Source organism: Tachypleus tridentatus, chromosome 3, assembly GCF_004210375.1.
Source record: "Tachypleus tridentatus isolate NWPU-2018 chromosome 3, ASM421037v1, whole genome shotgun sequence".
Taxonomy (NCBI): domain Eukaryota; kingdom Metazoa; phylum Arthropoda; class Merostomata; order Xiphosura; family Limulidae; genus Tachypleus; species Tachypleus tridentatus.
This window is the reverse complement of record NC_134827.1, coordinates 93,698,256-93,712,136: the sequence shown is the minus strand read 5'-3', so window position 1 is coordinate 93,712,136 and position 13,881 is coordinate 93,698,256. Positions and strand designations below refer to the sequence as shown.

The window sequence follows — 13,881 nt, the reverse complement described above, 5'->3', positions numbered from 1 at the left end:
TAATACTACATTAAATCTCTTGTTTTGTTTGTCTTTTTTGTACTGTTTTAATTTCACCACATGATCCAGTCAGAAGTAACAAATATTTGCTTAAAGAGCAACTTAGAAGATTCAAACAGTAACACACAAATTAACACTTTTATCTTCACTAAGGTAAAAAGTAAAAAACTTAGAGAATAATAATTATAATTTTCCAATACATTATCCAAACTGCTGTAGTTTTATGGTAAGTTTTGTAAAATAAGGCTAAAGTCTATAAAGTATTTGCCTGTAACAGCTTTCACTATTTGATACCATCAGTTTTCAGTTTTCTCTTTATCTTTACACTAATTTAGTTACCACATTTTATCAAATATTAACTTGTGTTGAATTTATACAGCAATATTGTACAGCTTTAGAGCTTAGTTTTAATGTAAGATGGAAGATTTTTCAATATTTTCCAAGTTTTAGATAATTGTATTCATGAGTTGTTTAAATTTTTAAGTATTTTCTTTTTTTCACTTTAAGAAATTTATTTATTATCACATATACTTAAAATATGATATGTAAAAATAGCAACAAAAACTGAAAATACTTTGTGGAAATTAATTGTATGTGGTGAGGTCATGGCATACACCCTGACCAAAAAAGTTTGTTCTGAGTCTTGACTCTGAATCCAAGAATTTGGTTATGACTCATCATGGTAAAAATGAACTCTGTATTTGGGTTTATGGTTGCACTGTGAAAGTGGCCAAATCCCACTATTCAGGTAAGACAAGAGTAACATAACAACTGCTTATGGGTGTGGCTGACACACTGCTTTTCCTCTAGTTTAGTAGTTCAGAATTACTGATAGCACTGTAGATTCACACAAATTTCTGAAACAAACTTGATTAGTGTGGCTTTCGTGTTAAATTTTGCTTTATCTACAAAACTTAATATAGTTTTTATGATGTTCATTGTTGACAACTGCTTATTCAGCTAAGATGTAAAGAAAAACAGTATCGAAAATTGACTGAGAAGTTTTTATGGAAATTATTACAGATGTTTAATGTAAGCAGTTTAATACATTTATTCTCGATTTAATTATGAAGTATGTTCACTATCGAAACTTGGTTATGGAATAGACATCAGATTTATTTTACTGCAACTATTTTGTTTCTTGTATAACCAAACTTGATGTTAGTTTATGGTTAAATTGAATTTAAGTTTAAAAAATAAATAAATAAATGTTGTATTTCTTCTGTTGATTTATGTTACTGATAATATGGCTTTCTATACAGATGCAGGTATTAACAGTTTTTTATTATCAGGTCTTTAATAATCTAAATATTACTTATTTTTTAAGTATGTTGAAATTATTGTGCAAAGTTTATAAAGAGTACTTGTTTGTTTGCAGAGTAAAAAAGAATGAATGGTTTTAGTACTGAAGAAGATACACCAATTGGTCATAATCAAATATGCTGCCTTCTGGAAGAAGGAAACCGCTGTTCACGAGTTGCTGGAAATGCCAGTTACAGTAAACGTATTCAGAAAACAGTGGCACAGCGAAAGCTAAAACTCAACATTGATCACAATGTAAGTGGCATGAGAGATTTTTATAACATTAGAATTTACTTTTAAAACTGTTTCTGTTTTTAAAATGTTTGTAAGCTACTTGAGTATTTTATGTATTTGTGTAAAATGACTGGTTTTATTTTTCGATATAACGTGAATGATATATTTCTTGTTTCCTGTCAGTATTGTATATATGCTTGTGTATAAAACATAGACAATTAAAAGGTTTCATAATGATAAACTTTTTGCAATTGGGTTTAAGGGTTATTGTTATGTGCATTGTACTTTTAAAAGTTACTAGCCCTATATTTCCTAACAATGTTATAATTATCTTTCTAGTAAGGTATTTGAATGCTAGTGAAGGTAAACTCAGTAATTTTATAGAACTTGAATCGTCTACCTGGCACCTAAAGAATGTAAAAATTTGTAAATTATGCAAACATGAAAATCAGTACCTATAGGAAGTTCATGTGAACTAACTTTTTTACTTGAGTATTTTATATGTAATATATAACAACATAATAATTGAATTGTGACCGTATATTACAACATACTGGTCCAGTAAAACACAGTCAAGACAAGGAAGACTAAAAGTCAGTTTTATATTATTGGATACATAAGTGCAGATGCACCACATCAGTGCCAGTTATGTGATGTTAGCCAGGCACAACTGGAAGGTCTACACAATAATAATAAATGTTGGTATAAATATATAGTGTTATAAGATTTAAGCTGCTTAGACTAAACATTTGCATTTTTGTGTTACAATATCTACAATTACAATATCCTAAAAGCATAATTTATATTTCCTAATTTTTTTATAATGGTTTTGAGGTTGGTCAGGTGACAAATCTCACATAGTTAAGAGTATAGTAAATAACTTAGTCTTACTGAAAACATGCATATGAAATGTATTTAGAAGGTTTTAGAGATTATACAAATGATATTTGAGTTTTTGGAATGAAGAATAGTTTTTTTAATCATAACATGAAATCACTTTGTACTTAGACTAGAAATGAAACAGACAAGGTGTTATCAAAAACAAATCTTCGGTGAAAATATTTCATTAAAAATCTGATTTTTTGTGTACAAAATGCTTGTAATCTTCATTCAATATCTACCAACTTTTATGAAGATATACATGATGCATTAAAAGACATAATGTAAATACTTAACATGTGCAAATGTGTAGACAAACTAGTATGTTATACCAAGCCCGTCACAAAAGGGTTACTTTTATGAATGAAAAATATATTATTTTATGAAAGTTGTGTACACAGTTGCATTACTAGTAATTAATAGTATTATTACAAGTTTTAAAAGATATTTTGATATTTATATTTGCATTTTAACCTGTAAATTGTGGAATATGTTAATTTTAATTAATTGTACAATTATTGGGCTAGTAATTTGATAATAGAGAATTAAGACTAATAAAACTCCACTGGCTCATATATTGTCTTTGGCTCTGGCTTTGCAAATGTGGTTTATCTGTTGTTGGTATTTTATTTTGGTCATGATGCTCACTTATCTAGAACCTGTTTACGTGCTCTTTATCTCCAAGATTTGAATATGGAGTTCTTTTTAAGATGTTTCATCTTTGATATGGTTCTGGAGTCCTTGGAGGCATCTTTTCAGCAACAATCAACCCTTTCATATCTGGTAGTCTCTTTATCTCGGTTGGAGCTGAATGTTACATCAAATGCAGTTTCTTGTCCTTCCCTTTCCAGCCCTGTTCCTCACCACAGTACCATAATTTGTCATTTTTCTCAACTCGCAATATGTCATCAACAGTTCTGGTGAGTACCTGATTGGTTCAGGCCTAGTAGAAACTTGATTTGTGGCCTTTGTTTGTGAATGGAGTCCTTTCACCACTGATGTTTAGGCTCTTATGTTTTTGTCTGAATGACACAAAAATTCCATTTCTCACCCCCACTTCCCTTGTCCCAGGTACCTGTTTCTTTCCCTTCTCCTCAAGATCCCATAACCTGTCATCTATTAAACCTGTTGCATATTATTCACTAGGGTTTTACTCTCATCTGTTTGTGGTTTCCAAAAAGACAGGACTGTAGGCCCTTCATCAGTCTGACCAACTTCATTCATTTTGTTTACCACAGATTACTATCTCAGTCTTCAGTAGGTATTTTATCCAGGTCTGTGGATGACCAAGATGAACATCTCCTATGCTTATCTGCATGTTCCCATCTCTGTACTATCTTGTCTTTATCTTCAATTAGGCCATTGAAGGACAGTATACCAATTTTGCACCCTCCCCTTTGGGTGGCTTGAGTTACTTATATTTTTTGTTGAGTAGTCTTCTTTGACACCACTAATTCCCCTTGGTTATGTATATATTCACTCCCTTCAGTAAATTATGCACAATGTTGAAAGTTAAAATATTCCTGTATTGAAAATGTATTTCTGATAGGTATTTTCCTCTTCTCACAGTTCCTGTCCTTTTCACTCATTTCCAGTGCTTCCATAATCTGCAAAAATTCAAAAGTGCATAGAGGGAGTCATATGTGCCAAGTGAGTGTACTATGTTTCAACTGGTGGAGAAGTAATGCATGATAATTTGCATGAGAGACATGTTAGGATCAAGTGATTCTAAAAAGGGTGTGTGTGATGTGAAAGACTTGGCATATGTAATAAAAATACAAGTTCTCTTGTAGAGGACAACAAGAAATGGGAATAGCTGTCTTGTGAATGGATGAAATCATCTATCAGAAATATTTCAAATTTACAGTGTAGTAAAATTACAACTTTCAACAAAATAACAGGTGAAGAGAACCAAATGATAGGTTTTACAGAAGTTTTGATGTGTATTTGTTACATATTATGGCACAATTTGTATAACTTTTCAAGGATCTTATTCACCATCTCTGACTAGACTGTTGTAAGTAAGAAATCACTCTCTGAAATCTGCCCATATCTGTTAGGTAAGGTTTTAATCTTGCATCTCAGGCTAAATGGCTTATGGTGCTTTCTGACAAAAACACAATAGGTAAGAAGGGAGATCAAGACACATGGTAGTGTGTTGTGTGAATGAAACAGCATGCTGCAGGATATAGTGTGTTATTAACAAGAGTGATAGTTAAAGGATTTACCACCTTTTTTATCTTGTACTGTGATAATTCAAACTGTGACATATTTTCATTGGATGTGCTCCACTGGACTCTTACTTCTTCACATACCAAATTTTAAGGCATTCCATAAAAAAAAAACAAAAAAACTTTAGACATAATGCCTCCAATTTTGATTAAGTTTCTTCTCAACAAGCAGAGAAACTATTTGATAGAAAAACGTACTTCTATGAATTTCTTCAAAGGTGATTCACAGATAACTATTTCAACCTACAATTAAAAGTTTTATCTGGTGTAAATATAAGCTATATATGCATAGTTGTTCAAGAAAACCACTCAAATTTGTCAAAAATTTTGTGTGCCTACGCAAAAAGTTGTGACCTGTCAGTCTGAACGTTTTACTACAGCTACACCTAAAAGTAAATGTGGACAATTTTTTAAGAGTGTTATCATTTGGATTAAAGACAGATGATTTTAGATCAGCAGAACTCTGGTTAAAAGGATGTGCAGATATATAAGTATTAGTTAGGTCAAGCAAACTAAATCAGCAGTTTCTAGCTCAAGTTTTCAAAAGAATTGTATGGGTGGATGGTTATTATTGAATATCCATTGCCAACTTTTCAGCTCAAACTTACTCAATTTTATCAAGTTATCCTACTTAAAGAGTATTTAATGTTACATGATGTTAGCTTTAGCAGTTATAATAAAAAGCAATGCTTGATATGGCTGTAACAATTGTATGGAGGGTGATGACAGTTTACTGTTAACCTAGTTTACCTGGCGTTACGATAAAGGAAGTTATTAGCACTGTTTTAGAGAGAGAAAACTATCACCATATATTTTAAAGAATCTTATTATTTCTGTAAAGGTATATTTTGAATAACTTGGTTGCAATCTTAAAAACTAATGTGGGTTACTATAAAGTGTCACTTTTTTACTTGCAGTGGTTTGTTGGTGTATACTGACTAAATGTCATGGTATCTAATTAAAAACACCTTAGGTATGAAAAAAAGAAAAAGGTGTGGCTGGCTGAAAAAGGATTGATTATGTGACTTAAAGGGGTAAAAATCAAAATTAGCAACCAATCTGTTTGCTGTACTCATATAATTGATAAGTTTAACAGCATATAGTGAATAATCACATCTATATAATCATATAGATGATTATTCATTAGTTAGCCAGGTTGTGTTTTTTGTTCAGCTTGGAGCATGACGATGGGTGAAACGAAATTAGCAGAATAGTTAACCAACAAATGGATATTTATTTTAAAATTATTGTCAATGGTGTCAGTGTATCTACGAGTTTGGCTGCCAGTTTTTAATTCATTCCTTTAAATGGCACGTTCAAATCATTTTTAGCCATACTTTTTTTTATGCCTAAAATGTTTTTGATCAGACTTATAGAATAATAGGAAAGCTGGTAATTTTAAAAGTAATTTTTAATTTATCCTTCTTTCACTTTTATAAAAAATCTTCTGTTTGCAATTTGCACATTTTACAAAAATAAAAATAATTATAGGATAAATCTTTTAACACAAGTTGTATTTGTAAAGTAATCTGGGCATTTCCTATGTGGTGAATCACATGACAGCTAAAGACAATTGCAGTATGACCAGTTTATTTCTTCGTAAAGTGTGCTATGGTATCCTGTTTATCTTGTGTGAAATACATAAATAATCACAATTAGAAATAACTAGATAGCTAGTTAGTGTATTTATTTATATATGTTGTTCGCTAAGATAAACATGAAAGTGATATTCAGTTAATAAGAATTTGCATTTTCAGTGTTTTGCTGCCACCTACTCTACTTGCTAAACTTAGTTTATATATCTCATTTCAAGGTGAATTAATGTAATAAAAACACCATGCTCAAAACTTTTGTAAGTTGAAAAATACTCTATTTATAAAAGCATTGTAGTTTTAGACAGAACTAAACAATCAATTTATAACAAAGAAGTCAATTAAAAACTTAATTGAATAATGTATTTCTTCTAAATTAGCACCCAACTCATTCTGTTATATTTACTATGATATTATATATTCTTATTCTTGCTCTGTCCAATCATATTGAAACTTATTTTATCATTAGACCTAAAAAAAATATTCTAAAATTCTAGTAAACTGATTCATATTCAGCCACAGTAAATTTTTTGTAACCACTACTGAAGAATCAACAGACTTCCAGCAGCTGTTTATGAAATGTCTTCTGACTTATTTGATTTTTGTTTGGAACCATAGTTAAAAGCTTATCAGTTCTGGCTAGCAAATGCCAAGTTAATATTAAAGTAATTGGGTAGTTTTTAATCCAGGACAAGAACTAATTGTTCCTAACACCTGGCAACCTGGGTTATATGTATATAACATAAGACAAATTTTAAACATAGTTACCTTATATGTGTATCGCAAAATGAAGGCACACTGTTTTACAATTCTTCTGGTATTTAGCAGTATCTGAATAAAAAATTGTATTCAGACATTGCTATAATGCTCCTTGTTTTTTGTTAAATCAACTTGGATTATTTTTATTATGATTAACGTTTCTCAGTTTAATGAAAAAATTTAAAAAGGATTTTGATAGCCATAATTATAAAGGCTACTTAACTTTGATGTAAACTTATTTCTGTCTGTTATTTTACCCCCTTCCCCATTTCACGTGCTGAAACCCCTTTTCCTCTATAATTGTTTTTATCTCCTTTTATTTATAATTACTTTCAAGCATGCTTTGTTGTAATTTTGAGTTTTATTTTATTATCATTGGTCATCAACAACTTTATCCCAAAAAATATTATTATTTTCAAAGGAGAAATCAGTTTATTGAATTGGTAAACACTATAATATTTTGTTATTACAAGTGCAACTCCATAATGGTTTACTTAAATTTAAGTTTTGAAAATGTACTCAACTTTTCCTCATATAAAGTGGATGTAAGTAGTTGTTTCCTTGATTATTTCAGCAGATGTCAGTGTTATTCGTTTTGAATCATATCATAAGTATTTAATCAAACTTTTAAATGGGTTTTGCTTATAAGTGTTAGATTTTTTATTTAAAGTTTAAAAAGTATTTGTGAATGCATTGTGATATGTTTTTATTAAGTGGTTACACTGAAAACATTTATTGTAACAAAATGTATTTGTTTTCTAGGCCCGGCATATTTACATATGTGATCACCATAAAAGTGTCATTCAGAGTGTTAGAGCTAAAAGAAAACGAAAAGACAGTGATGATGACAATGCATCAAATGAGCAAGACATTGATGCTCCAGAGGTAAACAATATGTGCATGTTACTAGTTAAAATAGTGTTTAAACGTATAGGTAAACAATATGTGCATGTTACTAGTAAAAACAGCGTTTAAAAGTATAGGTAAACAGTATGTGCATGTTACTAGTAAAAACAGTGTTTAAAAGTGTCAAGGCCCAACACTGCCTGATGATTAGAGCACTTGACTCGTAATCTGAGGGTCACAAGTTTGAATCCCCGTCACACCAAACATGCTTGCCTTTTCATCTGTGGGGCTGTTATAATGTGATGGTCAATCCCTCTATTTGTTGGTAAAATAGGAGCCTAAGAGTTGGTGGTGGGGGTGATGACTAGCTGCTTTCCCTCTATTCTTACACTGCTAAATTAGGGATGGCTAGTGCAGATAGCCCTCGTGTAATTTTGCACGAAATTCAAAACAAACCAAGCCAAAAGTATCTTGTTTGTGCCTTTTTTTTGTTCAAAATGTTGTTTAGAAGCACTTCATTTTTTTTATTTACCATATTTTACCCAATTGAGGTTGTCAATAAAATAATTTATTAAAATAAATACCTTTATATATTAATTATAAAAATCAGTTTGTGAAACACATAAATAGGCTGCTAAAGCAAGGTCTAATCTGTAACTTAAAGGTACTAAAAAAATCTAACAGCAGATATTTTTAAATTACGTGACTTGGACTTTTTGTAAAATGTAGTATCACTTGAGGAATGAGTTCAGGGTTTAATGAATTTATTTTTTGATGCAACTCAAGGATACTAAAAATAATAAATAAAAAAGTATACACATTTCTGCATAATAAATTAAGATCAGGAATCTGTGGCAATATAGGCTACAAAAAACTAGAATAAAAAAATGAATATAATTGAACTATTTCTGGCATAGAGAAACAGTTTTCAAATATGTAACATGAAAATAATTAACTGAAACTGGTTTCCAATTATTTCAACCATCCAAGTCATCAGAATACTGACATTATGATTTGTCATTATTTTCAATTTAAGGCTTTTCAGCTTGATTGAAGTGAATGTTTTCAGTTATTACTATTGTTGGCTATTTAAACTATTCAAGTCTTGTGCAAATAATTGCATAGTTGAAGTCCAGTTATTAACTGATTAGCAAATTTCACTGATTGCTCCTCTAAATGTATACACAATAACCAACTTTATATAGCAGCAAGACATTCAAATAGTCAGGCAGATATATAAAATCTTATCATAGGTGATTTGATATATTTGTGTGAGGGGGGACACTTTCACATTCAGGTGAAAAATTGGCAAATGTTTTAAAAAAAACTATATATATACCATTAAGAAGTTACATTTGTAACAATTTCTTATTTGTTTGACAAAATAGAGAGAGTTAAGTAATTAATTATGAATAGTTAAAAGAGAAATGAAAGATAATTAATAACAAAAGGAAGAAAGAAAACTTAAAGTGAGGAAACAGGAATTTTAGTATTTTCAAAGTTATAGCAACTACATTAACATGCTGACAGTTCTTAAATAATTTTCATTTATTTCTTTTATCGGTAGGTTGATTTGTACCAGCTTCAGGTTAATACGTTGCGAAGGTACAAACGTCATTATAAGATCCAAACTCGACCAGGGCTAAACAAAGCCCAGCTTGCTGATGTAAGGAATATTTTTAATTTTGTACTAGTTATAAGTTATACCTTAGAAATACTGTGATGGTCATCATTTAAGCCCTTGATAGATGTAGGACAACAATTTTTGTGAACAAAATCATATTAGACTCAATATTTTTCTTTGCTTATTTTTAAATAATCTGTCAGCTTATGCATTTGAACGTTAGCCAAAATTTTTAGTAAAATAATTATTTGATTAATCTTACCAATATTATTTCAAATAATTTTATATATTGTACAAATTAGGTTTAATAACTATAAAGTCAGATTGAGGACTGTTAGTGTTATTTCTAATGATCACCACTGAGAAGAGTAAATAAAATTCATTAAAGTTTTTAATTGGAGTTTAGTAAGAAAGCCAACAATCAGAAACCAAGATTTGCTCCTTCAACTATTTTGTACTAATACAGCTGATATGTAAGTTTAACCCCCCAACTAGTTGGTAGGGTGGAGTTAGAATGAACCATGTTGATTTTTCAACTCAGTATTTCAATTCAGGAACTCTGACATTTTCTGGACCCTACCCTCAATTAGTTCTTCACAGTTAAGCAGAGTGGATGTTCCGTTGCTGTTCTCTTTCCAACTATTGTAATTGTTTATTATTTGGAAGTCATTCATACCCCACCGTGTTATAAAAAATATTTTGAAGTTTATTACACGAGTCATTTTGACCCACCCTACCACTTATGATACAAAACTTTTATTCTCTCAGTTGTAAATATAAAATAGTTTGTCATTTAATTGATGAAAGGGGCCTTCAGAGACAATATATAAATTTTTGATTCTCCCAAGTAGGCATGGATTATATAAATTCTTAGTTTATATTAAACATACTGTTGGTGTATGTGTGAGTGAGCTTGATAGTAACTGTGAGAAAACCATATACACTGGATAAGCAAGTGAATAATAGGCAATTACAATTTTCCTTCATCTATCCAATTTATTAGTTTTTTTTTCATAGCAACAACAAAGCTTGCTTATGCTAACAGTATGTTTGATACTTTACAAAATGATGTAGGTTCAGTTTATCTCTCTTTGGTTAACTTCTGTTCAGGGTTACTGATGAGGGGCAGACTTCTTTGAAACTGTTATAATCCAGTAACACTGGTTGATCAAAGTGTAGATTAAATTGGACCTGTCTCGCACATAAGACTTTGAGATTAAAAAATTTTGTAATTCTAAGTTTATTTATTAAAATTTGATTAACTGTTATCGTACTTAAGATCAGCTAAACAATGTTTCTGTTTCACAAGGAAATTAGTAGTTTTTTAAAATAAATTTTCATGTTTATTTTAATATAATTTATATCAACAACATTAAGTAAATTTCTTACCACAATCCATAAAATAAGAACATCGTAGCAATAACCGATAAATTTAAAAACAACCACTTTGTTCTCCCAAAATAACATGAAATTCTTTCTAAGTGGCTTCAACCAGTATCTTAATACAAGAGTAAAACATTGGTATGGTATTTTTATGATAATTTATCATAAAGTTCTTTTGAAAATGGGTTTTATGCTGCAAAATAAGTCACTGATGTAATAACAAGTATAATTGTTTACTTCACACATGATTTGTTTCAAAACATTATTAAAATTATAGATTCAAAATTCTTTAAAATAGGTTTAGCTTTAAAGACAAAAGCATTTGTTTTTTTCTAATTTAAAATTAAATACTGAGTTAAATAAAGGTTAATTAAAATTTGTATTGTTATTAAACACTCCTTTTTTTAAATATGCAATTGCCTCCATGGTTCCTACTTAAGTAAATTAAATATGATGACCAGTCATATGTTTGAAGTAAAAATGATTAAGCCTATTTCTTGCATAGTATTATTGTCCAAGTTGTCACTTTCATGTTGGTCACAGTTTAAAGTGCTTCACATCATTCATGAACCACTGCTGGAGACCCAGGAGGACAACTGGATGTTTCACTCAAATGGAGAACTACCAAATGATAGAAACCAGCCAATCACAATAGGGATTTTCAAAATAGATACAGCTCTCAACAGCAGAGCATGTAATTTCTTTCCATTCAACGGAGTAATTCCTAGTGTAAGTACAGCCACGATCCGCAAGGCAAATATGCTTCTGTTAATTTTGACATTCAGAACATCCAGTTCAAGTGTTATCTGCTCTTCTGTGAATAGATTGTACTTAAATGAGCATCTGTGATGGTGGCAAGGGCATGTCCAAGATACTAATGACATGGTGCAACATTTGTTCTGCAGAAGAGCCTTGCTTTGTTCTACTGACAAATAACAAACATATACTAAATTGAAGAGAACTTGGAACCAAAGTGAACTGCATATTTTTACATAGCAGTCTGAGAAGGAATAAGCACTGTTAGATCTACTGCTCTCCACATTCTCTGTAGAATCGTACTATTAATACCATTTATTATACAGACTACATCCTGTGACACTTTTTTGCTGCTGTTTGTTAATTTGAATTCAGACTAATGTATGATATCATTTTGTTTGATGATATATCTGGGATTTGTAATTAATGATTTTAAGTATGAAAATCGGTGCCAGGCTGTTATTAGCGTTCATGAGAACCATACTCAGTACTGAAATAAAGTATTTTCAATTATAAAGATACAGCAACCTCTGCCAAGTTTCATTTATGGACATTGGCTGAAAGACCAATCATATACCTTTTACATCACTTTGTGAACCTTGAAATATTTGAATAGCAAAAAAATTAACTGGGAACAGGTTCGAATCCCCGTCACATCAAACATGCTTGCCATTTCAGCGATGGAAACATTACAATGTAATGATCTATCCCATTATTCGTTGGTAAAAGAGTAGACCAAGAGTTGGTGGAAGGTGGTGATGACTAGCTGCCTTGCCTCTAGTCTTACACTGCTAAATTAGGGACAGCTAGCACAGATAGAGTTCGTGTAGTTTTGTGCAAAATTACAAAACAAACATAACTGAAATATCTAATATTCAAGATATTCACTAAATGTTTTGAGTTTAGAACGTTGTGTGTAAAAGTAATAAATGCTAATTGAACTAGGAAGCACAGTATGCTTATGAAATAATTGGAAAGTTTAAAGTCAAGCCTGACAGTCGTGTGAGGTGATGTAAATCTTGTATTTATTACCATAAGTACACCCACAATATTGTACATGAAATAATTTTTTTTTTAGTTAATAAAAGCCTTTATTTCATTTTCATTCCAGGCATTAAGTCGACATTTCAAGACCATACAGGTTGTGGAGAAAGAAGCAATAACTTTTTTTATTTATATGGTGAAAAACAATAAGAACAAACTAGATCAAAAAAATGGAGCAGATTCTGGTGGTAGCTAAAAACTGAATGACTTACATTTTGTTAAGATTCGCCTGTGCACGTACTAACTGTACATAGTGAAGAATTTACTGAATTGTTTTATCCTGAATGTATGATACACTGTTCAGCACAGTATTACCCCTTCAAGTTGAATATACATATATATATCAAGAAAAATTAGTCTCTTATTTATAATTTTCCATATAAATTTATTTCCCATGGATGTACAGTGTAGTTGTTGATCATTGTTACGTTGATATAAGATATACACTTCTAAAGAATCAGTGCTTTGTAATTTACAGTAATCTTTACTTTGGAAGGATATTTTTATCACATAAATTTGCTATTTTATCATAGGACAAGTTGCACTACCTGATAATATACCTGATATTGTGTATCATAATAAAGTGAATTTTGAAAATCGTTTTAACTGAAAATATGTAAGTTCATATTAGATAATAGAACCTCATACCATCACCACCTGAAAATGTTTGCATTGTAATTTTCTAGTGAAGGTCTGTTATGTAATAGACTTGTATGTTTGAAACAGTAATATGTCCAATTGATAAGCGAAGAAGGAATGGATACTGTATTTGGCTGGAATCCTAAATCTCCAAGGTTCCTTTGAAAGGGAAAAGTACAGAACTGTTGAATACTTAGAACAACAACAAAATATCTGATAAAAATGATTTTTATTTTGTATTTTTGCTACATGTGAATTTTTTATAAAGTGAAATGTAGCTGAATTGGTGGTTTTTCAAGGTATTTTTATACATTTCTATGAAACCAATAAAGTTAAACCTAAAGTACACTAACATGTACATTTATTTCTTTTTTTAAGCTTCATATCTGTTGTTAAAATCAACTTGAATAACTAAACTGTAGTTAGTTTAAGGTATATGATGGTTTATTCAAAACAATAAAAACTATAATAAAGTAAGATGAAATAGTGGGAAGATATTTCATTATTTCTTTTAGATTTCAGACATTATTGTCAAAATAAATAAAATCTAGTACTCTTTATGTTCAACAGTCAGAACCTATATGTTATTTTT

The 13,881-nt window shown here is 30.4% G+C and overlaps 1 protein-coding gene across 5 annotated transcripts in view; it reads left to right on the top strand.

Annotated features, from left to right (window-relative positions):
• Sap30 (SIN3-associated polypeptide 30) overlaps nt 1–13,637 on the top strand; it is a 33,642-nt gene extending 20,005 nt beyond the window's left edge. For all 5 annotated transcript variants that reach the window (XM_076495724.1, XM_076495726.1, XM_076495728.1 and 2 more), the window contains 4 exons: nt 1,379–1,557; nt 7,760–7,882; nt 9,411–9,509; nt 12,718–13,637. In XM_076495724.1, coding sequence (XP_076351839.1) covers nt 1,390–1,557; nt 7,760–7,882; nt 9,411–9,509; nt 12,718–12,846 — 519 coding nt within the window. In that variant the 5' untranslated portion in view covers nt 1,379–1,389 and the 3' untranslated portion in view covers nt 12,847–13,637. The remainder of the gene's footprint in view (nt 1–1,378; nt 1,558–7,759; nt 7,883–9,410; nt 9,510–12,717) is intronic.
• The last annotated feature ends 244 nt before the right edge of the window (nt 13,638–13,881 follow it).